Here is a 27,627-nt window from a genome sequence, read left to right on the forward strand (position 1 = left end):
CCTCCCCCTCCCCCCATGGAGCACTTTGGCCATGTACACTGTAGACCTGGGTCACTTCTCTAGGAATAAAACTGGGTGGTGTTAGGATTATGAGCACAAAATAACACCAGATGCACTGAACCAAGGGCAATGAACCCTTCCTCACCTTAGTCTCCGAACTCCCTTGTAATTATTCTCTGGAGTGAGGCTTTGTTCTGGGTTAGGTACTGACTTAGTCTGTGTGGGTTGCTATAACAAAGTATTATAAATGATGTAGCTTATGAACAACAGAAATTCTCTCTCACAATTCGGGGCTGGGAAGTCCAAGACCAAGGCACCAGCAGATTCAGTGTTTGGTGAGGCCCATGTCCTGGTTCATAGATGGCTGTCTTTTTGCTGTGTCCTTATGTGGTAGAAGGAGATAAGGGAGCTTTTTCAGTTCTCTTTTATCAGGACACTCATCCCATTCATGAAGGCTCCACTCTCATGACCTAATCACCTCCTGAACGTTGCACTTAATACTATCACCTTGGAAGTGAGGTTTTCTTTCTTTCTTTTTTTTTTTCTTTGAGTTGGAGTCTCACTCTGTCATCCAGACTGGAGTGCAGTGGCCACTCCCGGCCACCGCAGCCTCGACCTGTTGGGCTCCGGCGATCCTTCCACCTCAGCTTTGCAAGTAGCTGGAAGTACAGGTGTGCGCTACCACGCCCGGCTAATTTTTTTTTTTTTTTTATTGTAGAGATGAGGTCTCGCCAAGTTGCCCAGACGGGTCTCGAACCCGTGGGCTCAGGCAATCTACTCACCTCGGCCTCCCAAAGCACGGGATTATAGGCTGAGCCACTGAGCCTGGCCGGAAGTGAGGTTTTCAATCTATGAATTAGGGGGAGGACACAAGCATTCAGGTTGTAGCAGGTAACTTTCTCAGCCTAGTTAAAGTCCAAAGGGGGTGCAATCAGCAGTCTTGTTTGAATGTCTAGAACTGCAGTGTCAAATGTGGTATCTGCGTGTGGCTATTTTCATTTTAATTAATTAAAATTAAAAATTTGATTACTCATTGCTCATTGGTACAGGCCACATGTGACTAGTGGCTACTGTGTTGGATAGCACAAACTATAAAACATTTCCATAACTGCAGAAAGTTTTTCTGGAAAGCACTAGTCTAGATTCTAGACTAGTGATCTGGAAATATTCAGATTTCTCCGTTAAGTTTCTTGGTGTGGAGAAGAGATCTTCAGGGCTTGTCCACACTGGTCACCAGTCTTCTCTTATACACAGGATTATTGCTATGCTGTCCCCAGATGAGCAGGCCCTATTCAAAGAGCGTATCCGATTCCTGGATAAGAAGATCCACCCTGGACTCAAGAAACTGAATTGGGCCTTGAAGGGGGCCAGTGCCTTCTTCATTACAGAGTGCCGCATACATGCTAGCAAGGTAGGCCGTGGTCCTTAGATCCTATAGGTCTGCAAGGCTGAGGGAAAGGCTGACGCCTGAGTAATTAATACTCGAGTCTTGGATCGTGGTAGAGAGACCTGAGGGTAGTATTTTTTAAAAGTAAGTATGCTTGGGGAAGGATTGTGTCAGCAACTTGAGCTGGAGGACAGGTGGGAGGGTAGAACGTGGTCCTGAGGGTCTCCTTTCAAGCTGAAACTCCCCCATGGATGGGATCTGACTGCAGGTGCAGATGATTGTGAATGAGTTCAAGGCATCTACTCTGACCATTGGCTGGCGAGCCCAAGAGATGTCAGAGACATTGCTGGTACGCATTAGTGGCAAGCGAGTATACCGGGACCTAGAATTTGAGGAGGACCAAAGAGAGCATCGGGCAGTTATACAGCAGAAGTTGATGAGCCTGCACCAGGATATAGTGACCATCATGACCAACTCCTATGAAGTCTTCAAGAATGATGGCCCTGAGGTATAGGTCCTATGGCCAGGGTGTCATGGTTGGAAAACTAGTCTCCCAGTCCTGTCAGGCCACTATCCTGTTCCCCTTCCCCTTTTTTCTTTTTACCAGTGTGTGCTTCTTAAACATCCTGCTCTAGTCTTGGGTTCAGCCAACCTTCGGTTTTTCAGACCTCTTCCTTCAGGACTAAACACACTGCCTTTCTATTTAACCAGCTTATTCCCTTCCCTGTGGACTGGTTCTTATTTCCCAGGACCTACTCTGTCTTCTCTGAGGGGTTCTCCTTTCCTCCCTTCTTCCCACTAGATTCAGCAGCAGTGGATGTTGTACATGATTCGTTTGGACCACATGATGGAGGATGCCCTGCGCCTGAATGTGAAGTGGTCACTGCTGGAACTATCCAAGGCTATCAATGGGGATGGAAAGACCTCCCCAAACCCACTCTTCCAAGTCCTTGTCATTTTGAAGAATGATGTGCAGGGAGGTGTGGCGCAGGTGGGGATCACTTTGCTCCCAATGCCCTGAACCTGTCAGACCTTATTCACCAGTTTCTCTCAATTCTTAAGCTTCATCCTTGGTCTTGACTTCATCCTATGACCTTCAGGCCTTGTGCTGAAGTATGTGGCCTTACTAGTCTGAGGCTCGTCTCTCCCTCTCCATTGGCTTCCCCATAGGTGGAATTCTCACCTACTCTGCAGACTTTGGCGGGTGTGGTCAATGACATTGGCAAACATCTCTTTTCCACCATCTCTGTCTTCCGCCACCTCCCTGAAGTTCTCATCAAGCGCAGCTTACACCGTGAACCTATCCATACAATTGTGGGTGAGTAGGCAATAGGGAAGACACAAGGTGCAGGAGTATCAGAGGCTGAGAAATGAGCAGAGTTAGGAGGAGAGACCAGCTGTTTCTAGAACATACTGGGCCAAACATCTCCATGACCAGAGGAAAACCTACATCCAGGGACCTGACTGGGGAAGGGAGCAGGTACAGAGATGGGGGTTGAGATGATTAGGTGACTGATGCTCATGGGATTTAGGATTTTGGGTGGGAGATAAGGATAGACAAGTTTGGGACTGGGGCTGGACTGTAAGAGGCTTAGATACCAACAGGTGAGACATTGGATCCTATGAAAGAGGCACTAAGTGCCATACTTTTACTTTCTACCTCCTCCTTTCTCAAATGCATTTTCAAAAACATTTTTTGTAGAGCCAGGGTCTCACTATGTTGCGCAGGCTGGTCTCAAACTCCTGGCCTCAAGCAGTCCTCCTGCCTCAGCCTTCCAAAGTGCTGAGATTACAGGTGTAAGCCACAGTGCCTGGCCACTGTTCTACTTTCTAGTGCTCATGCTTGAGCTGTATATCTTTGGGAAGCTGGTGTTGGAGTGGAAGGTCTGGGGAGGTGGCTAACGGCCAGGCTGGAGCTTGGGTTGGGGCGGAAGTCAGTGAGAAGCATTTTTCTGGGGCCTTTGAAGAGCGAGATGAGGACATCAAGAAGATCCAGACCCAGATCAGCAGTGGTATGACTAACAATGCGAGCCTGCTGCAGAACTACCTCAAGACCTGGGACATGTACCGAGAAATCTGGGAGATCAACAAGGATTCTTTTATTCGTCGCTACCAGCGCCTAAACCCCCCTGTCTCTTCTTTTGATGCTGACATTGCCCGGTGAGTGGTGAGGGTGGATGTGAAAGTCTGTCTGTGGGAGGTATAGAATTGGAAAAGGAGGTCTGGGCCTAGAGACTTGAGAAGGGGGTTGGGAATAGGGGAGGTACAGAAAATGTGTGTCCTTAATGACAGGAAAAGAACAAGTCCTAGGACAGACATGTTCAACCTGTGGCCCGTGGGCTGCATATGGCCCAGGACTGCTAGTGATGTGACCCCACAAAATCTTTTAACATCATGTTAAAACAAACATTTCTGATAAGTACCTTGAGAAGTTTTATTATGTAGATATACTAACTATATTATATAATTTATGTGTGGCCCCAGAGTAGTCCTCTTTACTTGAAGCCAAAAGGTTGGACACCTCTGGCTTAGAACCTTTGCCTCTCAAGGGGTACAGATCAGGGAAGAGCTGGACAAGTCTTAGGGCTGTGGTCTGGGGGAGTACAGCAGGCTTCCGGTGGGAAAGAAGAAATGCTAGGGATTTGAAGGATGAAAGAAGTGAGCACTTCTTATTCTAAGAAGGCAGATGGGGGTTAAATTGAAGAAGATTCCTACATTCTGATCTTACCTGCCATCTTTTCTTTTCTTTTTTGAATCAGAGTCTCACTCTGTCACCCAGGCTGGAGGGCTAGAGTTCAGTGGCACGTTCATGGCAACTGCAGCCTTGACTTGCTGGGCTCAGGTGATCCTTCCGCCTTAGCCTTCCAGGTGACTGGAACCACAGGTGCACACCAACATGCCCAGCTAATTTTTGATTTATTGTTGAGATGAAGTCTCGCTAAGTTGCCCAGGCTGGTCTCGAACTCCTGGGCTCAGGCAATCCTCTTGCCTCTGCCCTTCCAAAGTGCTGGGATCACAGGAGTGAGCCACTGTGCCTGAACAACTGCTATCTTTTCATGGGCCTCTGGTCATTCATTCATTCCATAAATACTGTTGTTTTATGGGCCATGAGGAATTTTTTCTTTTAAAGAAATGAACAAGTTTTTTCCTCCTGATGGTTCTGTAGTAGTAGCGAAGATAAAAGTGTCGCTGAAAGAGTAGTGGCTGTGGTGTCTTGAGAACGCTTAAGATTCCAACTCTACCATTTACTAGCTGTGTAGCCTCAGGCAGGTTTCCTTTATTGCCTGGGCCTCAGTTTCCTGTATACAGATATTATACTTTCTGCCACAGAATGTTGTTAAAGTATTAAACATATGCGAAAACGCTTTGTAAACTCTGAAGTACTGTGCTAATGTGCTTACTGTTTTATTATATAAACTTGATAAATACTGTGATTAAGGTACAAGGGGCCAGGGCAGTTCAAAGGAAGGAAAGAGAATTTCCATCCAGGGTCTTTAGGGAAGGCTTCATGGAGGAAGGGACTTTGGGGCTGGGCTTTACTGGATGGGTAGGATTTCAACAGGCAGAGATGGGCAGTGGGGAATGCATTCCACGTAGAAGAAGTAGCATAAGCAAAGGCATAAAGATGGGAACGTGCGAGTGTACGTACCATGAAGTGAGTAGTCTAGAACATATGTTCAGGAAAGAAAGTATGTAAACAGATTTATACACAGCAGCCAGCTGAACTCTCAACTACCTTGTGAAGTAAGTTCTATTATTATCACTATGTTACAGATGAGGAAACTAAGGCTCAGAACAGTTAAAAGAAAAAAATCTGCCTAAAAAAACCTGTCACAGGGCTAGGAAGCAGCACAGGGTGAACTCACCCAGATCTATGTGACTCTAAAGCCTTAAATGCCAGACTAAGGGGTTTGACTGCTGTCTCATAGCCAGTGGTTGAGAAAATGACAGTCACAGCTGCATGACTGGGGTGGATTGAAATTGAGAAACACCTGGGAGTAGAAGAATACTCTAGAATATCTGCTTAGGTTTGGGTGGAAGCAAATGAGTCCCTGAGCCAGCATCAGGGCAGGGGACATGCCTGTGAAGAAACCAACATCCCAGTGGGAATTTGGGACCCTTACAGCTACACAGAGGTTGCTAATAATGTGCAGAAGGAAGAGACCGTCCTCAACATCCAGTTTGTGATGCTGGACTGTTCGCACCTCAAGTTCTCGCTGGTGCAGCACTGCAATGAATGGCAGAACAAGTTCACGACTCTGCTCAAAGAGATGGCAGCTGGGCATCTCCTGGAGCTGCATACCTACCTGAAGGAGAATGCAGAGAAGTATGGGCTGGGGTGCTCCACAGACCAGTGGGGGCGGCAGATTCTGTGCCTTCCACTTAGCAGCACGCCCTTGGCCTGCTTTCAGAATCAGCCGCCCTCCCCAGACACTGGAGGAACTGGAGATCAGTTTGCAGCTCATGGATACCCTGCAGCATGACTTGCCCAACCTGGAGACCCAGATCCCTCCCATACACGAGCAATTTGTCATTCTTGAAAAGTATGAGGTGTCAGTCCAGGACAGTGTGAGTTCCTTCAGTGTTTGGTCCACCTGAATCGGGCCCATACTAGCAGCAGATTGACCGTAGGGGACTCTTGGCTGTCAGCAGGGAGAGCAGAGAAGTGAGAGGGGAAGACAAGATTCAAAAACCTCTGAGAGCCAAAGCTAACCAAATGATATGTCTGGTCTGCTTATAGATTTCTTTTAGGCAAAAGTCACTCCTTGATTGTCTTTTTAAAAAATTTTTTGAGTTGGAGTCTCACTCTTGTCGCCCAGGCTGGAGTGCAGTGGCATGCTCATGGCCACCGCAGCCTTGACCTGCTGGGCTTAGGCGATCCTTCTGCTTCAGCCTTCCAAGTAGCTGGAACTACAGATGCATGCCACCATGCCCAGCTAGTTTTTGTGATTTATTGAGAGACGAGGTCTCACCAAGCTGGTCTCGAACCCCTAGGCTCAGGCAGTCCTCTTGCCTCGGCCTCCTAAAGTGCTGGGATTATGGGCTGAGCCACTGTGCCCAGCCACTCCTTGATTTTCTTTTGGCCTTATTGCATATGCACAACTTCTTATGGACTCTGGTCTGGAGGATAAGAAAAGAGTCCTTAAAAGCCTTGGGAGAGGACAGACTTCCTGCTCCTGGGTCATCCTTCCCTCTTTGATGTTCCCAGGTACTAGAGATGCTGGACAGTCTCAATGGGGAGTGGGTTGTCTTTCAACAAGTTCTACTGGACAGTGAACAAATGCTGAAGAAACACAAGGAGAAATTCAAGACAGGCCTTATTCACTCTGCTGATGACTTCAAGAAGAAAGCACACAATCTTCTGGAAGATTTTGAACTCAGAGGTACTCCTCTACCTTTCCCCTTTCTTTAGCCTTTGTTTTGAGACCCAGTCTTCCAAGCAGAGGTCCTGGGAAGGTGAGAACAAGGAGTGAAGGAGATAGGATGGTGCTGGGGGTGGGAGAGAGCCCTGTCACTGAAGCAACGAGGGTGACACATCTGGTGGCATTGGTTTTGGTGGGGGGAGGAGGTGCAGGCAGTAACCCAGCTTGTAGCATTTCCAATTTTCTTATACTGACATTCCATATTCCATCTGTTCCTGATTTTTGAGCCACTTTTAGGAATTTTTGCTAGGACTGACTATCAATCTTTCAATGTGTTCTCTCTTATTTTCCTTCTCTTCCCTCTCTCATGGGAGGAGAGAAGTGAGATTTGCTCACAAGAGATAGGAGAGGCATGACCATCCTTTCAAGTTACCACGGACATGAATGGGAAGCTGAGCTTCATCCTGAATCTCCCACAGGCCCCTTCACTAGCAGTGTGGGACACGTGTCTGCCCTGGAACAGATAGCACAAGTGCGAGCCATGCTGATGGCCATGCGGGAAGAGGAAAACAATCTCCGCGCCAACCTGGGCATCTTCAAGATTGAGCAGCCAGCCTCCAAGGACCTTCAGAACCTGGAGAAGGTGGTGTGCTGAGCTAGGCCCCAATGGTAACCAGGGAAAGGAGCAGGGACAGGAGAACAGGTCCTTAGGACCTGGAAAAACCACAGGACCAGGGAGATGAGATCATGAAGAACATCTTTTTTTTTTCAATTGAGTTAAAATCCACATCACAAAATTAACCAATTTAAAGTGACCAATTAGTGGCATTTAGTAATTCAGTGTTTTGTTTTGTTTTTTTTTTTGAGTTGGAGTCTCACTCTGTCACCCAGACTGGAGTGCAGTGGCTGCTCCCGGCCACCGCAGCCTCGACCTGCTGGGCTCCAGCGATCCTTCCTCCTCAGCCTTCCAAGTAGCTGGAACTACAGGTGGACGGTACCACGCCCGGCTAATTTTTTGATTTATTGTAGAGATGAGGTCTTGCCAAGTTGCCCAGGCGGGTCTCGAACCCGCAGGCTCAGGCAATCCACTCACCTCAGCCTCCCAAAGGCGCGGGATTACAGGCTTGGCCACTGAACCCGGCTTCACAGTGTTGTGCAACTATCACCACTATCTAGTTTCAAAAAAATTATATTATCCCAAAAGGAAACTCTGTACCTGTTAGCAGTGGCTCCCTATCCCCTCTCCCTCCTATGCCTGTCAGTTATTAATCTATTTTTCCTGCATATGGATTTGCCTATTCTAGACATTTCATACAAATGGAACCACACAATATATGGCCTTTTCTATTTGACTTCTTTCACTTCATATAATGTTTTCAAGGTTCACCCATGTTGTAGCATGTATCAGTACTTCATTCCTTGTATAGCTGAATAATATTCCATTGTATAAATATACCACATTTTGTCAGGGTGCAGTGGCTCACACCTGTAATCCCAGCACTTTGGGAGGTGGAAGCAAGAGGATTGCCTGAGTTCACGTGTTTGAGACCTGCCTGGGCCACATGGCGAGACCTTGTCTCTACAGTAAATAAAAAAAAATTAGTTGAGTGTGGTGGCGTATGCCTGTAGTTCCAGCTACTTAGAAGGCTGAGGTGGAAGAATCACCTGAGCCCAGGAGGTCAAGGCTGCAGTGGCCGTGAGTGTGCCACTACATTCTAGCCTGGGTGACAGTGAGATTATGATTAAAAAAATAATATTAAAAATAAATAAATGAATATACCACATTTTGTTTATCCATTTGGCAGTTGATGGACATTTGGGTTGTTTCCACCTGTTAGCTACAGGGAGTAATGCTGCTATGAACACATGTGTACTTGTACTTGTTTGAGCACCTGTTCTCAATTCTTGTGGATGTAAGCCTAGGAGTAGAATTGCTGGATCACGTCAAAACTCTATGTTTAACTTTTTGAGGAACTGCCAAGCTATTTTTTTTACAGCAGCTGCACCATTTTACATCCCCGCAAACAGTGTGCAAGGATTCCTATTTCTCCATATCCTTGCCAACACTTTTTTATCCTTTTTTTTTTGGTTCTAGCTATCCTAGTGGGTGTGAAATGGTATCTCATTGAGGTTTTGTTTTTCCTAACTACTCATGGTGTTGAGGATCTTTTCATGTGCTTGTCACCTGATGAGCTCTTAAGGCAAGAGAAAGGGGAGCAGGGGGGCATGAACTGAGGAGACAGTTCTATTATCTGGAGGGAAGATCTCTGCAGAATGAGAGGAGCAAAGGCCCTGAGCTTCCTCAGGGCAGAAGGGGGCAGGTCTCACTTCACATAATGTATCTTTTCTGCTCTGGGCCATGTAGGAACTTGATGCACTCCAGCAAGTCTGGGAGATTACACGGGACTGGGAGGAGAACTGGAACCAGTGGAAGACTGGTCGGTTCCTGACCCTGCAGACGGAGGCCATGGAGACCATGGCCCACGGGCTGTTTCGTCGCCTCACAAGACTAGCCAAAGAGTATAAGGTTTGTGGTGAAAAGAGAGAGAGGCAGAGGATAAACCAAATGAGGAAGGGGGTCTGTCCACGGAAGGTCATTGGGTTTTCTGACGCCTCTCACTTTTGCTCAGGATCGAAACTGGGAAATTATTGAAACCACTCGGTCAAAAATAGAGCAGTTTAAGAGGACCATGCCCCTCATCTCAGACCTGCGAAACCCTGCCCTTAGAAAGAGGTGAGGTTATTCCTCTGTTCCTGGGGGTGCCTGCTCTGCCCCTACCCCTGTGCTGTCACCTGGTTTTTTGCATTCACCCCTCCACAGTGTTCATGACTCTCTCTTCTTCTCGTCCATGTGGGTTTTTTTCTTTCCCTTTTTAAAAAAATTATTTCTTAATGGACAAATGAAAATTACATATAGTTATGGTATACAACATAATGTTTTGAAATATGTACACATTGTGCAATGGCTAAATTGAGTTAATTTACATATACATTGCCTCACATGCTTATTTTTTTGTAGTGAAAATACTTAAAAGCAACTCTCATATCTGTTTTCAAGCATACACTATATTATTAGCTGTACAGTTGTCATGATGTATAATAGATCTCTTGAATTATTCCTTCTTTCTAACTGAAATTGTGTGTCCTTTGACAAACATCTCCCCAGCTCCGCAGTCACCCCCCTAGCTCCTGGTAACCACTGTTCTACTTTCTGCTTCTATATGCTCAACTTTTTTCCACGTATGAGCAAGATCATGCAGTATTTGTCTTTCTGTGTTTGACTTATTTCGCTTAACATAATGTCCTTTCAGATTCATCCATGTTGTCACAAGTGACAGGATTTCCTTCTTTTTTAAGGCTGGATAGTATTCCATTATGTGTATGTACCACACTTTCTTCTTCTTCTTCTTCTTCTTCTCCTCCTCCTCCTCCTCCTCCTCCTCCTCCTCCTCCTCCTCCTCCTTCTTCTTCGCAGGATTTATTGAGAGGACAGAAAAACTCCCACAGTGGGAGGGGACCCAAAGGGGTTGCCCTATACCACATTTTCTTTACTCATTCTTCATCTGATGGACACTTAGGTTGATTCCACATCTTGGCTCAGTGAACATGAGATGCACACACCAAACCTGCCACTGTCATTTGCTTTTTGCACGGTTATAGGTTATCAGCCTTGCTGAATTCTTGTTCCCTGCTCCTTCCCTGGGGCCTCCCTCTGTCTGGAAGGGAGTTGTCTATTGTGACTAAGCCTCATGCCTTTTGTCATACAAGAGGTTTTATTTTGATATAGCCAAAAGTGTAACTTTCTTCCTCGATCGGTTTTGCTTTTATGTCTTGCTTTTGTGCTTATTCAAGTTATAAATACCATTCTCTCCCTTCTTTTCTCTAATACTTTGTGTTTTTCAAGTTTAACTCTGAGTGCATCTGGAATTTATATATGATAGTTGTGGCATTTCAAGCCATTAGAGGATAGAATAAGGTATTTTTTTTTGAGTTGGAGTCTCACTCAGTCACACAAGCTGGAGTGCAGTGTGGGCATGCTCATGGCCGCCGCAGCCTCGACCTGCTGGGCTCAGGCAGTCCTTCCACCCCAGCCTTCCAAGTAGCTGGGACTACAGGCATGCACCACTATGTCCTGTTAATTTTTTGATATTGTAGAGACAAGGTCACACCATGTTGTTCAGGCTGGTCTTGAACCCGTGGCCTCAGGCAATCCTCTTGGCTGCACTTCCCAAAGTGCTGGGATTACAGGCGTGAGCCACCGCGTCCGGCTAGAATAAGATATTTTTATAAATGGTGTTATCTATCCATTTAGGGGAAAATAATTTTACTTTTTTTGTGTTGTCTCCAATATAGTGTTTCTGACAGTGCCAAAACCATTAAGTGTTATATGGCCAAGTATAACTTAGTCACTTCATTTGCTTATGTTATTTAGCCTCTTTAAGCCTCAATTTCTTCATCTATAAATGGAATAACCTTTCCTAATTTATAGTGGCTATAAGAATTAAATGAGACGTTCAGTATAAAGCATTTAGCTTGGTGCAGATCTATAGTAAACCTACAATAATTTATTGCATGTATATTGTGCATACCTGCCTAACTCCCTCCTCAGAGGATCAACTCTTAGAGGGTGTCACCTCAATCTCTGTGTTCCCTATGGTACCCAAGATTGCATCTTAGAGCCTGTTTAGTAAAATGTTATTGGATCATGAGTTAATAAATACACAGAAGCACAACGTCCCAATGGTAGTGACACTGCACTTTTGTCCTAACACCTCTTGTCCCTGACTGCAGGCACTGGGACCAGGTCAGGGATGAGATCCAACGGGAGTTTGATCAGGAATCTGAAAGCTTCACCTTGGAGCAGATTGTGGAGCTTGGGATGGATCAGCATGTGGAGAAAATTGGGGAAATCTCTGCATCAGCAACCAAAGAGCTGGCTATAGAAGTGGTATGACACAATCTTCTCCCGTCCTCCTCTACTTCCTAAGCCTCCTGGAGCACAGGCTCCAAGCTGCTGATCATTTGATGGCACCTCTTAGTAGGGGTAGGTGCTGGATCATTCTGTCCTCTAATTTCTCTCCACAGGCATTACAAAACATTGCCAAGACATGGGATGTGACTCAGCTAGACATAGTACCCTACAAGGATAAGGGCCATCACCGGCTCAGGTGAGGGGCCTGGGACTCTAGGAGAGGAGAGGGCTGTGTGACCTGGGTTGCAGAGTGAGGACCAAAGTTTGGCCAATAGGAGCAGACTGTGATTTTGACCCCTTGTGTCCCAGAGGTACAGAAGAAGTATTCCAGGCACTGGAAGATAACCAGGTAGCTCTGTCTACCATGAAGGCATCTCGTTTTGTCAAGGCCTTTGAGAAGGATGTGGACTATTGGGAACGTTGCCTCTCCCTCATTTTGGAGGTTATTGAGATGGTGCTCACAGTGCAGCGCCAGTGGATGTACCTAGAGGTCAGAACCCAGTGCCTGAGCTCATCCTACTTCTTGCTTCTATTCCTTTATTTACTTAGGACCTAGATGTTTGCCCTGTCATCAGCCTCATTTTTTTCACCTTTTGAATCACTTCATCTAGAACTCAGCATCTGATTCTTAGTTACTACCTGTTTAGATTCTCTCCCTGAAAAAACTTTTTCTTCCCAGATTTTCTTTCTATTCTTCTTCTTGTACTCAGGTACCTGGCCTCCCAACTCCAACTTTCCTTGTAGAACTTGGTTTCTAATGCTCTATATCTTCTACTCAATGGTCACATCCCTACTCTGGGAACAAGGAGCAGAGGGTGGAGAGTGCATGGGAAATGACCTCTCAACCTAATTCTTGGCCCCTCAGAATATATTCCTGGGAGAGGACATCCGCAAGCAGCTTCCCAATGAATCAGCCTTATTTGACCAGGTCAACAGCAAGTGGAAAGCCATTATGGACCGGATGAACAAGGACAACAATGCTCTCCGGAGTACCCACCACCCAGGTGAGAGCTCCTCGACTTTTTCCCCTGTTGCTTGGAGCTATATATATGTGAAGTCATGGCCACGTACTTCATTTATTAAAAGACTGATGTACCTGGCTGTCATAACACTTTCCATCTCTACTTCCTCTTCTTAGCATTAAATAATAATTCTGTAGATTAAATCCAACAAATTCTTGAGTATAACATAGTGGTTAAGAGCATGGGATACAGAATCAGATAGACTTGAGTTTAAAATCTAACTTGTCTAGGCATGGTGGTTCAGTGCCTCCCAGCAATTTTGGGAGGCTGAGGTGGGAGGATTGCTTGAACCCAGGAGATCGAGACCAGCTTGGGCAACATAGCAAGACTTCATCTCTATAAAAATTCAAAAAATCAGCTGGGTGTGGTGGTGTGTGCCTGTATTCCCAGCTACTCAGGAGGCAAACTCATTTGATAACTTTCAAGTTTTCAATTAAAGGAAGCACTTTCTGGCTTCTCCTTGGCATATCCAAATTGGCAGCATCACTATTCTTGTGCTCTGGGGCCATTATTAAGTAAAATAAGGGTGATTTGGCATACTCGCTCTATGTTACCATGATAGTTGATCTGATAATCAGGAGGACTACTAAGGGACCCATGGGCAGGTATCATGTAGAGATGCTGGACAGAGGGAATGGCGAGATATTTCATCACACTACTCAGAATGGTGTGCAATTTAAAATGCTGGATTCATTTATTCTTGGAATTTTCCATTTAATATTTTTGGATCATGATTGACTGCAGACAACTGGTGCACTGGAAAGTAAAACTGCATATAAGGGGGATTACTATATTAATTGAATCATGTATGATGTATAATTACTGTATAAACTATAACCTGTACAATAGTGTATAATGAATACTTAATGATGAATTAATGAAGAGAATGGGATAAGCATGATAGGTGTGATTCCTTCTCTGCAGCCAAAAGCCCTATGTGCCCCAACATCCAAGATTTGGCAAAGTAGATAGAGTTGGGGATGTCAGATCTACCACTGCAGTGGTAAGAAGGCCATCAAATATCATTTATTGCTTTTCTTCCCAGGCCTCCTGGACACATTGATAGAAATGAACACAATCCTGGAAGATATTCAGAAGTCTCTGGATATGTATTTAGAGATCAAGCGCCATATTTTCCCCCGCTTCTACTTCTTGTCCAATGATGACTTGCTGGAGATTCTGGGCCAGTCCCGAAACCCAGAGGCTGTGCAGCCACACCTCAAAAAATGCTTTGACAACATCAAGTTGTTGAAAATCCAGAAGGTCAATAGAGATGGCCATGACAGAATGGTGGGCAGGGCAGAGATGGTGGTTGTCAGGGTACTCAAGGTGTTGGAGGGGACCACGTCCTCCCAGCAGGATGATGGTATTAATTAATTAATGATTCTAGAGTCTCACAGGATAGAACCTTTTAGAATTGGTAATGTTGAGAGGAGGGGAGAGAAGCAGAACAAAGGCCTTAATATTTTTAGATAGATAACAAGAGTAGGCAGGCCAGGCCATTAATATTTTCTCTTTTCTACAGGTTGGGGGACCTAGCAGCAAATGGGAAGCTGTGGGAATGTTCTCAGGTGATGGCGAGTATATTGATTTCCTCCACTCAATACTTTTAGAGGGGCCTGTGGAGGTGAGTTGTGGTGAGGGTCTATGGACCAAACTGATTCTTCCTCCTATTAGAAAGTTTACTTTGCTCTGTGAGGAGAGACCATCTTTATGAAGGGCAGTTCGTTTTTGTCACTTTTCCCCCTCCCACCTGCCATTCCTGACAATAATACTCTCTGCCTTGAGCCTGAGTTTTCTTCTGAAAATCATCTGCTGCCTAGCTTCCGTTTCTCTCAGGGACCCAAGCCAGCTATTGCCTAGTTTCTGCTTTTCTCTTGAGCCCAAAGCCCTGTTTCCTCAGCACTTTCTTTTTGGAGAACCTTGTCTTTCACCTTGAGGTTGAGCTAATTCTTTCACCTCCCCTCAGTCTTGGCTTTGTGATGTGGAACGGATCATGAAGGTGACTCTGCGGGACCTTCTCCGGAACTGCCGCCTGGCCCTCAAGAAGTTTCTTAGCAAGAGGGACAAATGGGTGAAGGAGTGGGCTGGCCAGGTGAGCCAGGGTCAGTAGAAAGGGAACAAGAGGTGGAGTTAAAAGGAAGCAGCCAATGAAAAGACAGAATCTTGAGTTTCACAAGATGTAGGTTTGTCCCCCTTTCTAGGCTATGGTTCTGATATGCTACATGCTGGATCCTTAGCTCCTGACCTTAGGTGCATGACTATCCTTCAGAGAAATTAGGTGTAGTGAGAGAGGCGTATGTGGCACCTAGTTCTAGAGAAAACTAGGACTTGGTAGCTAGGCCAAGGGCAGGGCTTTGGGATACAACATCTGCATGTCCTCAGGTGGTGATCACTGCCAGTCAGATCCAGTGGACAGCTGATGTCACCAAGTGTCTGCTGACAGCTAAGGAACGAGGAGACAAGAAAATCCTCAAGGTCATGAAGAAGAAGCAGGTGGGAAACTATGAGTATGGGCTAGACCTGGAGTTAGAATTGGAGGGAGAGATAATTAATTAGAGTCAGAATTAGAGATGAGCTGGTGGAAAAGGGTCAGAACAAGGATGCTTTGTGATGGAAGTCCAGTGAGGAAGGTCTAGGGTGGAGCAGAATTATACTTTCCCATGATAATGTTGGGTGGTGTCAGGAGTTACAGAGGGCACGGGCAGCACTGGGGTTGGAAGCAGTGCTGGATTGGGATGAAGTATGATCCAGCTTTGGCTGCCTGTGCTGCTCTATCTGCTGTCTTCCCTACTGCCTCATTCCACAGGTGTCAATCCTGAATAAGTATTCAGAAGCCATCAGGGGGAACTTGACCAAGATCATGCGGCTTAAAATTGTGGCTCTGGTGACAATAGAAATTCATGCCCGGGATGTGTTGGAGAAGCTTTATAAGAGTGGCCTCATGGATGTCAATTCCTTTGACTGGCTCTGTCAGCTCCGGTTCTACTGGGAGAAGGTGCCAGATGGGCTAACTTCCCACTCTCTTACCCTAAAATGGATACTAATGCTTTAATTACCTTCATATAGTAATATCCTAACCCAACTCTTAGTGCTGTCACATCCCTCAAACGAGGAGTGGCAAATAATTATTCCTATCAGTGCTCACTATGAATGTCACTTGATCGGGACTCAGAAAGTCTCCAGGCAGCTGCTGCAATGGTTTAGGGTGCACAAGCAATATGAAGCATATTTCTGATCTTGGCCAGAAACTACTCCCTTCTTCTAGTTCTAAAAGGGAACCCCTGATCTTCTAACTGCAATGTCCCTGCCATCTCTGAGTCCTACCCTCAAGTCATTTCCCCAGCTCCAGTGTTTCCTCCAAGCCCACTTCTCTCCTATTCTGCCCTGTTTCCCCAGGATCTCGACGACTGTATGATCCGTCAGACCAACACACAATTCCAGTATAGCTATGAATACTTGGGTAACTCAGGCCGGCTTGTCATCACCCCTCTGACAGACAGGTCTGCCGTGTGAAATGGACCGGATGGTTGGGGTGGGGACAGTGGAAGCCCCGAGAAAGCTTCCAGGAGTCTGACTCCAGTCCTGTCCTCAATGCTCAGGTGTTACATGACGCTGACCACGGCATTGCACTTGCACCGAGGGGGCTCCCCCAAAGGCCCTGCAGGCACAGGAAAGACGGAGACTGTCAAGGACCTGGGCAAGGCCCTCGGCATATATGTGATTGTAGTCAACTGCTCTGAGGGCCTGGACTACAAGTCCATGGGCCGAATGTACTCAGGCCTGGCCCAGGTCAGTATCCTGTCACCCTGTGTCAGAGACCCCTTAAATATCTTTTAATCTCAGAAAATCAGCTGAAACTCAAATCTGGTTCAGTGCTTTGTAGCTCACAACATTGCATCACCGCAGGTAATTCTTACAACCGGGGAAGACCCTCTACCTCCTTGAGCTTCATGTAGCTTATTTGCAAACTCAGAAGATTATGTAAGGATTAAGTAAAATAATGTACATAAGCTGTCTGGTGACAGTAGATACTCGATGCTCGCAAGTTTCCTACCCTAGTCTCCAACTCAGTTTTTCTGGCATCACTGCAGATTGCCCTTGTCTGATGGAAAACTCTGGCCAGAAGCTACAACAGTACTGATCTGGTGCCCTTCCCCCACTTACCAAAACATTTTAAGAAAGATTATATTAACCACACTTTCTCATATCTTGGGGCACCTCTCTTGCTCCCAGTGACTCTGCCTCTCACCCTGCAGACTGGAGCCTGGGGCTGCTTCGATGAATTTAATCGCATCAACATTGAGGTGCTGTCAGTAGTGGCCCAACAGATCCTGTCCATCCTTTCTGCCTTGGCTGCTGGCCTCACCCGTTTCTATTTTGAAGGCTTTGAAATAAATCTGGTGTGGTCCTGTGGGATCTTTATTACTATGAATCCTGGTAGGTGACAGGGAGTAGATACGACTCAAGTGGGGGAGAACTGGGTATCCAGGGAAAATTTAACTGTGTGTCCTCTCCTTCCCCCTCCTACACCAAGTATTTAGCCAAGTGAAATCTGGCCTAAGACTACAAAGGACGAGAGAAGAATAAACATTCAACTTTCTAGGAGAAGGGGAGGCAATCTTACTGTTCTCCCTTAAAGGGATTAATAACCACCTATGTGTGTGCATGTAGCCCTAGTCTTTTAAGGTACTTAGTTGTTTTCTCCCATTGGGCTAACTCCCAGAGTTCTGATCTATCTGCCATCTCTTATGCAGAATGGGAGAATCTCCCTTAAGTGTAGGGCCTAGGAGCTCTTATTACTATTCCCTAGGAACAGCTCTGGGGGAAGGACCTAGGACAGAACAGGCATACGGAAGGGGTTAGGTACTGAAGAATCAGAAAAACAGCTGTGATTCCTATTAGACCTGATGGGAGCTATACATGGATCTTGGAGATATGGGAAATCAACAGTTATGTGATTTGAGTTTGAAAAACAGGACCCCTCAGAAAGTAAGGAAGGGACCAGAGAGAAGAAAGAAGGCCAAAGTGGACAGGAAAGGCCAGAGCTGAGATAAGAAAGGAAGCATTCTTGGAGTTGGAGTTGGGGAGAAAGTTAGGAATGAGCCAGGGTTGGGGGAAATGAGGTTAATTGGGAAGCAGGTTTTAGGAAGCAAGTCAAGATTAGAAAATATATGATTCTAAATAAATGGCATTGTTTTCTAGGCTACGCTGGCCGTACCGAGCTTCCCGAAAATCTTAAATCCATGTTCCGTCCAATTGCCATGGTGGTACCTGATTCTACCCTTATTGCAGAAATCATTCTTTTTGGGGAGGGCTTTGGCAACTGCAAGGTACTCCAATAATCCTTTTTCTCCAATTATTTTATTTCCCTTTCATAATTATTTCCTGGACAGAGGAACTCCCTAAAAACTTCACAATCATCCTAGCCTATAAGGAACTTAGAGGAGGGAGGTGTCACTAATTGATGATGGCACAATTCACAACATCTTCTCATTAGGATTGTTCCTAGAGCATCTCTTAGCTGTTTCAAATCTCAGGACCTTGCTTCTTGTCTTTGTAACTTTCTCCTGATGAAACAGAGGGATCTGTAGGGAGATGGGTTGTTTCCTCCTCTGTTTTGGTTCCCCAGATTCTGGCCAAGAAGGTGTATACACTGTACTCACTGGCTGTGCAGCAACTCTCCAGACAAGACCATTATGACTTTGGTCTCCGTGCCCTCACCTCCCTTCTGCGCTATGCTGGCAAGAAGCGCCGCCTACAGCCAGATCTGACTGATGAAGAGGTAGACCAAGGACACAGCCCTTGGACCTGAATCTCCATTATCACTGGTCCTATGTGCCTTTACTACATCTTTTCAGGCTCTTTCTTTCCCCAGATTGGCATTCCCACCCTCATGCCTTGTCTCCATGCTGCCCAAGTTCTACCTGTTGTATCGCTAAATGTTAACTGGTGTATCCATTGTTCTTGACTCCTGTCCCTAATCCCTTTGGAGGAGAAGAGCCTAGGCCCTGGCTCCTCAAACCGGAGTCTCTGTTTTTTCCCATTCAGGTTCTGCTGCTCTCAATGAGAGACATGAATATTGCCAAGCTCACTTCAGTTGATGTGCCACTGTTCAATGCCATCATGCAAGATCTGTTTCCCAGCATTGAGCTGCCTGTCATTGACTATGGCAAGGTATTTATGCCTTAATACTCTCCCTGACTGCATTTGTGTATGTGCATCTGGAAACAGGAAACTTGGCTTCCACGTCTTGTTCTGCTATCCACTAGCTGTGACTTTGAGCAAGGCAATTGATCTCTCTTTGGGCTTCCTTATCCATAAAATGATAAAGACCTATTCAAACATTCTGCTCTCTGATTGCATCTCCCTACTCCCCTGACTTGAGTAATCTGCTCAAATATTTCCACGCAGCAGTGCTTTGACTTCATCGAAACCTCTAATCCATTAGCCGTTGTAGTTTCTCCATACCCATTAGCCTCTTCCTTCCTCTACTTCTCTCCTCATTCAGGGAGTTTTGAGGAAAGACTACTAGGAAGTCTTTGAATCTGAGAGTGTTGAAATGGAAGGTGGGGAGGGGATTTTAGAAAGTATAAGAACTTTTGGCTGGGCACAGTGTCTCACGCCTATAAGCCCAGCACTTTGGGAGGCAGAGGTGAGAGGACTGCCTGAGCCCAGGAGTTCGAGACCAGCTTGGGCAACTTGGCAAGACATTGTCTCTACAATAAAGTTTTTAAAAAATTAGCCAGGTGTGGTGGTGTGTACCTGTAGTCCCAGCTACTTGGAAGTCTGAGGTGGAAGGATCGCCTGAGCCCAGAAGGTTGAGGCTGCCATAGCCATAAGCGTGACACCACACTCTAGCCTGGGTGACAGAGTGAAACTCCAACTCAAAAAAGAAAAAAAAAAAAAGAAAGTATAAGAACTTTCTTCTCTGGCAGTATGGCAGATTTCCTGAATGATCCTTTCAGTTGAAATGTCTATAATTTTGGATACAAATATATCTTTTAAAATACATTGCTAAACTGGCAAGAAAAAAAAAGGATTTCAGGGGTTGGGAAGAAAAGGGAGTACAAGCAGGAACCCTGGGAGGTAAGTGGGTACCAAAGCTGCCTTTCTCCCTGAACATTTTTTGTTGAACTTAAAGCACTGGGGAGAGGAGGTGAAGCAGCTTAAGTCTGGAGATATAGCAGAAAATCCAGTGCTGCATAAACCTCAGTCCACAAGGGGCAACATCCTCAGTAAATGTGAAAACGAGAAACCTGCCATTTAGAAAGATACATACAGAAAAGAAACCTGCTTGTTTTGACCTCTAATGTTGGAAGAAAGGGGTAGTGTCTCCTTTGAGATTTCCAAACCACATAAAACTCCTCACATGGCTTCTTGTCATAATTTATTCTACTGGGTAATCAAAAAGAAAACCTCAAGCTTAGATTTTAATTTTAAATAGTTCTAGGTTGTTAGTGCCCCCAGGTGACTGGCAGAAGCAAAAGCAAATTATTTCTGGAAGAATGAAAGCTTCAACTTATGCCTCAAAGAATTCCTACAAGTAAAAGTCTAAGAAAATGAACAACTAATGGTCAAAATGCATAGGGAAACAAGAAACCACAAATGGAAGCCAGAAGAACAAACAGTGGAGTCAGATCCATAAAAATGTCAGATGTCGAAACTGATAGGCCTAGAATTTGAAAATAACTATGTTCAATATGTTTTTTTGAGTTGGAGTCTCACTCTGTCGCCCAGACTGGAGTGCAGTGGCCGCTCCTGGCCACCGCAGCCTCAACCCGCTGAGCTCCAGCGATCCTTCCAAGTAGCTGGAACTACAGGCGCGCACTACTACGCCCGGCTAATTTTTTGATTTATTGTAGAGATGAGGTCTCACCAAGTTGCCCAGGCAGGTCTCAAACCCGTGGGCTCAGGCAGTCCACTCACCTCGGCCTCCCAAAGTGCTGGGATTACAGGCTGAGCCACCGAGCCCGGCCATGTTCAATATATTTAAAGAGGCTGGGCACTGTGGCTTAGGTTCGTGCCTATAATCCCAGCATTTTGAGAGGCTGAGACAGGAGGATCACTTGAGCCCAGGAGTTCGAGACCAGTCTGGGCAACATAGTGAGACCTTATCTCTACAAAAAATACAAAAATTAGCCAGGTTTTGTGTGTGTGCTTGTAGTCCCAGCTATGTGGGAGCTTGAGGAAGAAGGATCACCTGAGCCCGAGGCTGAGACTGCAGTGAGCTGGGATTGTGCCACTGCTCTCCAGCCTGGGTGACAGAGTGAGACCCTGTCTCAAAAAATAAAAAATAAAAAAAGAGAAACTTGAAATTGTAAGCCAGGAACAAGAGACTTCTAAACAAAGTAGGTTTGAAAAAGAACCAATATAATTTCTAGAAATGAAAAATATTATAATTGAGAAAAAAACCCCACCTCAATAGAGAGACAGAGGATTTCCAGGTAAAGAAAGTGGATTAAAATTCACTATAATTGCACTAAGGAAATTTATGTATAAGGCATCCATACTTAAAGGAACCAGGGAGAATGGGAGAGGGGATAACAACTAAATTTTAAACATAGGAAGAAAATGAACACGTTGTAGCTTACTTAGCAATCCTGAGAAGGCTGGAAGTGGGGAAAAAGGAGAAGCAGTCTTCAAAAGGCTAAACATTTGTGGCATTAGGTACCTTTGTAAGTGGGGAATAGGTGGGAACATAAAGGAGTTGTAATAAAATAAGGAGGATGAGGCAAACTTTTTTTTTTTTTTTTGAGTTGGAGTCTCACTCGGTTGCCCAGACTGGAGTGCACTGACCGCTCCCGGCCACCGCAGCCTCGACCTGCTGGGCTCCGGTGATCCTTCCGCCTCAGTCTTCCGAGTAGCCGGAATTACAGGCGCACGCTACCACGCCCAGCTGATTTTTGGATTTATTGTAGAGATGAGGTCTTGCCTGCCCAGGCGGGTCTTGAACCTGTGGGCTCAGGCAATCCACTCACCTCAGCCTCCCAAAGGCGCGGGATTACAGGCTGAGCCACCGAGCCTGGCTCAAGGCAAACTTTTTTTGAAGCAGTTTGATAGCCAGATCTCCACTTCCCAGTGATTCTGGGTAACTGTGCCTCCCCCACTCAGGCAGAAGAGGAGAGGATAAAACAGTAGGTGTCTGGACTGGAGACACTAGGTGGGGTTGAGGGCAGGAGTGAGCCCTGTTACAAGTGGAGATCAAGTGAATATTTGCACATTGAATGCTGAGACTCTTGGCCTTCTTTCATCTCTTAGCTCCCAGAATGATGGCAGCCAGACAGGAAATTGTAAGAATTATCTCTAGGAAATCTGTCTAACCCAAGAGGAATGACCAAGACATGGACAATGGAAAGTTCCCAATGAAAGTCCCAGATAAAGCCCTACAGGGCTCCTAGTGTATAAACTCCACTCACACACTCAGAGCTTTCATTCAGTTTGCTGTCCTCCACCCTTATTTATGAGCAGAAAACTAAGGCTTACCAGACACCTGGGAAAGCCTCTAAATTGAAAGAAGCCAAGACGAATATGAAAAAGCAAATTGGAGAAAAGAAATAATGGAGAGAGAATAAAAGTTTTTAAAAAAAAAAGCTATCATTAGAGCCGGGCTTGGTGGCTCCCATGCCTTTGGGAGGCTGAGGTGAGCGGATTGCTTGAGCCCGCAGGTTCGAGACCCACCTGGGCAGCGAGACCTCATCTCTACAATAAATCAAAAAAATCAGCCGGGCATGGTAGCGCATGCCTGTAATTCCAGCTACTCGGAAGGCTGAGGCAGAAGGATTGCCGGAGCCCAGCAGACAAGGCTGCGGTGGCCGGGAGTGGCCACTGCACTCCAGTCTGGGCAACCGAGTGAGATTCCAACTCAAAAAAAAAAAAAAAATCTATCATTAGTATTATTCTCAGAGATAAGATTAAGATATTGTATCCATGAAATACTAATGAAATGCTATCTAAAAAGAAATATTTTAGAGACTAGAGAAGACTAGGGGGAAAGAGTTAGGATTCAAAAGCCATCTAGGAAAGCTAACATCCAAGTAACAGAAATTCTAAAAAATAGGAAGAGAGAAAAAGGAAGAATGACTCAAGAAGAATCCCCAGAGCTGAAGGATATAAGTTCCCCAAATTAAATTATCCGCAAGTGGATGACACAATGAACAAAATAAATCCTTATAAAGGCCCATCATTGTGAAATTCTTAAATGCTAGAACAAGGGGAAGATTTAACGAGCTTTCAAAGAGGAGGGAAAAAATGGCTGATATGAAGATTTAGAAATCAGAAAATGTTAGATTTCTCAATAGCAATATTAAATCTATAGGCAGCCTTCAAAATTCTGGAGGAAAATTATTTCTGAGTTCAAATTCTATACCCAGTAAACTTGGGAGGCTAGATCAGTGACATTTTCAGACTTGCAGACTCTCAAAAAAAAAAATGCTTCCAATTATCCTTTCTTAGGAAGCTACTTGAGAATGTGCTCTACTAAAATGCATGAAAGAGAACACAGGAAACAAAAGATTCAGTGCAAAGGAGAGGTCAAAATAATCCTTGGGATGATGGTAAATGGAGGTCACAGGATGACAGTCCTGCACTGGGCAAAGAGAGACGCCAATCCAGATTGGAGTAAATCTGAAGGCTTCAGGAGGATTGCTTCAAGAAGAAATTGATACCCAATGTGAAAATCATTTTGAAAGACTTAGTCAACTGGTAGAGTTTGAAATCGAGTTAGAGATGAGCATATTAAAAACTAAGCAAACAAAACCCACAGCAATGATTAGTCCCCAGGGAAAACAAAAAAGTTGTGCAAGGAAGGAAAAGTAATCATATGTTGAATAGTGTACACTGTTATACTAATAATAGTATTCACAAGAGGCACACTTAAAACTAAAGATAAAGGGCTGAGAGTCAACTCAAAGAACAGAAAAAAATATATCAGGTAAATACTAACCAAAAGAAAGCTAGGGTAGCAATATCAGATAACAGATTTTAAGCCAAAAACATTACTAGAAATAGAAGGCCACTTCATAATAACAAAAGGATGCACTTAATAACATAGCCTCAAAATAAGTAGAGCTAATTTTGTAGAATTACAGGGAGAAATAGACAAATCTATCATAGTAGAGATCTTAACATCTTAGTAACTGATAAGTCAAGCAGACTAACAGTTAGAATATGAAGATTTGAACAACACAATTAGCAATCTTGATTAGTAGTTATCTATAGAAATTGCACTTCATAATTGAAGAATAAGCATTTTTCCCAAGCACACACAGAATATTTAATAAAATTGGCCGTGTAAAGGTCACAAAACTGCCTCCATGTGAAGGCCACAAATCTGCCTCAAAGATAAATAATAATAATATAATATATAATTTTATATATATATATATATATATATTTTTTTTTTTTTTTGAGTTGGAGTCTCACTCTGTCGCCCAGACTGGAGTGCAGTGGCATGCTCTCGGCCACCGCAACCTCGACCTGCTGGGCTCCAGTGAACCTTCTGCCTCAGCCTTCCAAGTAGCTGGAACTACAGGCGCGTGCTACTATGCCTGGCTAATTTTTTTGATTTATTGTAGAGATGAGGTCTCGCCAAGTTGCCAAGGCGGGTCTTGAACCCGCGGGCTCAGGCAATCCACTCACCTCAGCCTCCCAAAAGCACGGGATTACAAGCTGAGCTACCGAGCCCAGCAATAATATATATATATTCAGACCACATTTTCTGGTCACAGTGATAACTCTAATGATAAAAGGCAAAGTAGACTTTATGGCAAGAAGCAATATTAAAGGTAAGTGATGACATTTCACAATGATAAAATAACCAATGCACAGAAGGATATAACAATTCTAAATGTGTATGTACTTAATAATATAGCTACAAAATTTATAAAACAAAACTGACAGAAGTAAAAGGAGAAATAGATAAATCCACAACTATAGTGGGAGATCTTGACATATTTCTCTCAAAAATTGACAAAGCAAACAGAGCAAAAGTTCATAAAAATATAGATTTGAATGCTTTCTAACGAATTTGACCTGATGCCTAAAGAACATTGCATCCAACAATTGCAGATACACATTTTCAAGTACATGGAATGTTTAGCAAAACTGACCATATGCTGGGTTATTAAGAATAAGTCTCGCTGGGCTCGGTGGCTCAGCCTGTAATCCCGCGCCTTTGGGAGGCTGAGGTGAGTGGATTGCCTGAGCCTGCGGATTCGAGACCCGCCTGGGCAGCGAGACCTCATCTATACAATAAATCAAAAAAAAAAAATCAGCTGGGCGTGGTAGCGCATGCCTGTAATTCCGGCTACTCGGAAAGCTGAGGCGGAAGGATCACCAGAGCCCAGCAGGCGAGGCTGTAGTGGCCGGGAGCGGCCACTGCACTCCAGTCTGGGTGACCGAGTGAGACTCCAACTCAAAAAAAAAAAAAAAAAAGAAGTCTCATAAATTTCAAATGATTGAAATTTTATAATTATCTCTGACTATAATAGAATTAAACTAGAAATCAAAACATAATTAGAAAAAGCCCAAGTGTTTGGAAATTAGGCTGTACAATTCTAGATAGCTAATGGGTCAAAGAACAAATCAGAGAATATTTTTAGCTAAATAAATAGAAAATGTGACATTGAACTTATGGTATGATGCACACCAACAAACTAGTAAAACTAAATGTCAGATAGTAGAAGGGAGTAGGATTGGGGAGGCTTCTTTGTGGTGATTGAGAAGTACCAGTAAAGATCTTGCAACTACTTGAAATTATTTGGTTGCATGAGCTATTTGTTTTAAAATGACACACTATTCTAGGACTGATCCATATGGGTCATGATTCTATAAGCATTACTTTTTAACTTCGGTGATAATTTAAAAAATATTAATCAGGCTTTCCCACCAGACTGTGAGCTCTGCAATAGGATGAAATCTATTTTGTTCTCAGCCATATCACTCAGCGTAGTGTTTGGCACATACTGTAGTGACTTCACATGCATTTGCTGAATAATAATTTTTAAATGTATAGAGCTACATGTAAGACATTGTGCACGTGAGGAAACTGAAGCTTGGAGAAGTAACTTACCTAGGATCACATAGGTAAAAGCTGGGCAGCCAGGCTAGCTGACTTAAGAGCCTGATCTCTCAATACTGCACTTGGCCAGCTTACTAGTGAATGAACGATGGCCTGAGTGCAAAGGGACCTGGTGCCATTTTTACAGTTTGAACAGATCCTCCCAGGCACTGTGGAGATTTTGAAACTCTTTTGGAGGCCTCATTTTTTTTCTTCTACTTCCTGTGTTTTTCCTTCCCTCAGCTGCAGGAGACCGTTGAGCAGGAGATTCGCGACATGGGCCTGCAAAGCACACCATTCACCCTCACCAAGGTTTTCCAGTTGTTTGAAACCAAGAACTCCCGCCACTCCACCATGATCGTGGGCTGCACGGGCAGTGGCAAGACTGCCTCATGGCGCATCCTGCAGGCCTCCTTGTCCTCTCTGTGCCGTGCTGGCGAACCCAACTTCAACATTGTTAGAGTATGGAGTTGGGACAGTGGAACTAGTGGGAGAGACTTGGGTAACAGGAAGACAGTGGAGGTTGGGGCCCAGGGAGGGCACTACAAGGCCAGGAGGGTCATGCCTGGGTCCAAGGAGGCTAGAGAGATGAGAGAAGGGGCAAATTCATGTACTTAAGAGGGGAACTGAAGTAAAGGGGGGACCTTGAACTTTTGTTTCCCAGCAGCTCAAAAACCCCTTCTGATGTCATTTTCAGGAGTTCCCTTTGAACCCCAAGGCATTGTCCCTAGGGGAACTGTATGGGGCATATGACCTTGGCACTAATGAATGGACAGATGGCATCTTGTCCAGTGTCATGCGGACAGCATGCGCAGGTATCCAAAGGATCATGGGGTGGGGAGAGCAGATGCCTGAATTTCCTAAGGGGATGGAGAGTCTGGGAATAGGAAGCTCACATGTGGGAGAGGAATGCTTGGGGAATACTGAGGTACAAGGATGCGTAGGCCTGCATCTCTGAGGAGCGTGGCTGTGGAGGAAGACAAGGTGAACAGGTTTCCTTATCACTCACCTTCTACTAAGATGAGAAACCCGATGAGAAGTGGATCCTTTTTGATGGCCCCGTGGACACATTGTGGATCGAGAGCATGAACTCCGTCATGGATGATAACAAGGTGTTGACCCTCATCAATGGCGAGCGTATCGCACTGCCTGAGCAGGTACCGGGATGCGGCCAACTACTGAGGGCACTAGAGATGGAGAAACTGGAGGGCATGAGCTGGGGTCTGGGAATGAGCACCAGAGTTCTCAGAGGAGGGTGAGTTCTACATGAGAAAGCTGAGGTGGAAAATGTCTGGATTCAGGGAAAATTGTGGCTGAGGAAAAAATGCTTTGCCTATCATGGATTTTGGGAATAATGGTAAGAAAAGCACTTTGTGTGCTAAGCACTGTGTAGACTTAGGTGGCCCTCCTCAGTGCATTTCCATGGACACATGAAATGTGACCTTTACTTGTACACTCAGATCCAGGGGTATGAATTCATGGCTAGTCAAGCACACTCTTTTCTACCCATTCAGACAAAGCGAGCAAGAGTGATTTTTCATAAAGATAACTGTGAGCTGGGCTTGGTGGCTCAAGCCTGTAATCCCAGCACTTTGGGAGACTGAGGTGAGGGGATTGCCTGAGCTCATGGGTTCAAGAACAGCCTGGGCAACTTGGTGAGCCCTCATCTCTACAATAACTCAAAAAATTAACCGGACATGGTAGTAAGTGCCTGTAGTTTTGGCTACTTGGAAGGCTGAGGTGGAATAATCATCAGTCCAGCAAGTCGACGCTAGGGTGGCCGTGAGCATGCCACTGCACTCCAGCCTGGGCAATGGAGTGAG

At 45.0% G+C, this 27,627-nt stretch overlaps 1 protein-coding gene across 1 annotated transcript in view; it reads left to right on the forward strand.

The window, feature by feature from the left end:
- DNAH2 (dynein axonemal heavy chain 2) overlaps positions 1–27,627 on the forward strand; it is a 112,682-nt gene that overhangs the window by 37,378 nt on the left and 47,677 nt on the right. Inside the window, exons 15-43 of the mRNA XM_008062346.2 lie at positions 1,255–1,411; positions 1,656–1,895; positions 2,190–2,378; positions 2,558–2,705; positions 3,355–3,547; positions 5,514–5,714; positions 5,800–5,956; positions 6,597–6,771; positions 7,230–7,393; positions 9,116–9,277; positions 9,381–9,484; positions 11,542–11,698; positions 11,836–11,918; positions 12,032–12,212; positions 12,588–12,726; positions 13,790–14,007; positions 14,270–14,371; positions 14,714–14,839; positions 15,130–15,240; positions 15,554–15,742; positions 16,144–16,247; positions 16,347–16,536; positions 17,004–17,184; positions 17,950–18,077; positions 18,377–18,529; positions 18,796–18,921; positions 26,048–26,266; positions 26,502–26,619; positions 26,825–26,961. Coding sequence (XP_008060537.1) covers positions 1,255–1,411; positions 1,656–1,895; positions 2,190–2,378; positions 2,558–2,705; positions 3,355–3,547; positions 5,514–5,714; positions 5,800–5,956; positions 6,597–6,771; positions 7,230–7,393; positions 9,116–9,277; positions 9,381–9,484; positions 11,542–11,698; positions 11,836–11,918; positions 12,032–12,212; positions 12,588–12,726; positions 13,790–14,007; positions 14,270–14,371; positions 14,714–14,839; positions 15,130–15,240; positions 15,554–15,742; positions 16,144–16,247; positions 16,347–16,536; positions 17,004–17,184; positions 17,950–18,077; positions 18,377–18,529; positions 18,796–18,921; positions 26,048–26,266; positions 26,502–26,619; positions 26,825–26,961 — 4,552 coding nt within the window. The remainder of the gene's footprint in view (positions 1–1,254; positions 1,412–1,655; positions 1,896–2,189; positions 2,379–2,557; positions 2,706–3,354; positions 3,548–5,513; positions 5,715–5,799; positions 5,957–6,596; positions 6,772–7,229; positions 7,394–9,115; positions 9,278–9,380; positions 9,485–11,541; positions 11,699–11,835; positions 11,919–12,031; positions 12,213–12,587; positions 12,727–13,789; positions 14,008–14,269; positions 14,372–14,713; positions 14,840–15,129; positions 15,241–15,553; positions 15,743–16,143; positions 16,248–16,346; positions 16,537–17,003; positions 17,185–17,949; positions 18,078–18,376; positions 18,530–18,795; positions 18,922–26,047; positions 26,267–26,501; positions 26,620–26,824; positions 26,962–27,627) is intronic.

The sequence above is a fragment of the Carlito syrichta genome, unplaced genomic scaffold (assembly GCF_000164805.1).
Source record: "Carlito syrichta isolate Samal-C Ts95f unplaced genomic scaffold, Tarsius_syrichta-2.0.1 Scaffold305688, whole genome shotgun sequence".
Classification (NCBI taxonomy): Eukaryota; Metazoa; Chordata; class Mammalia; order Primates; family Tarsiidae; genus Carlito; species Carlito syrichta.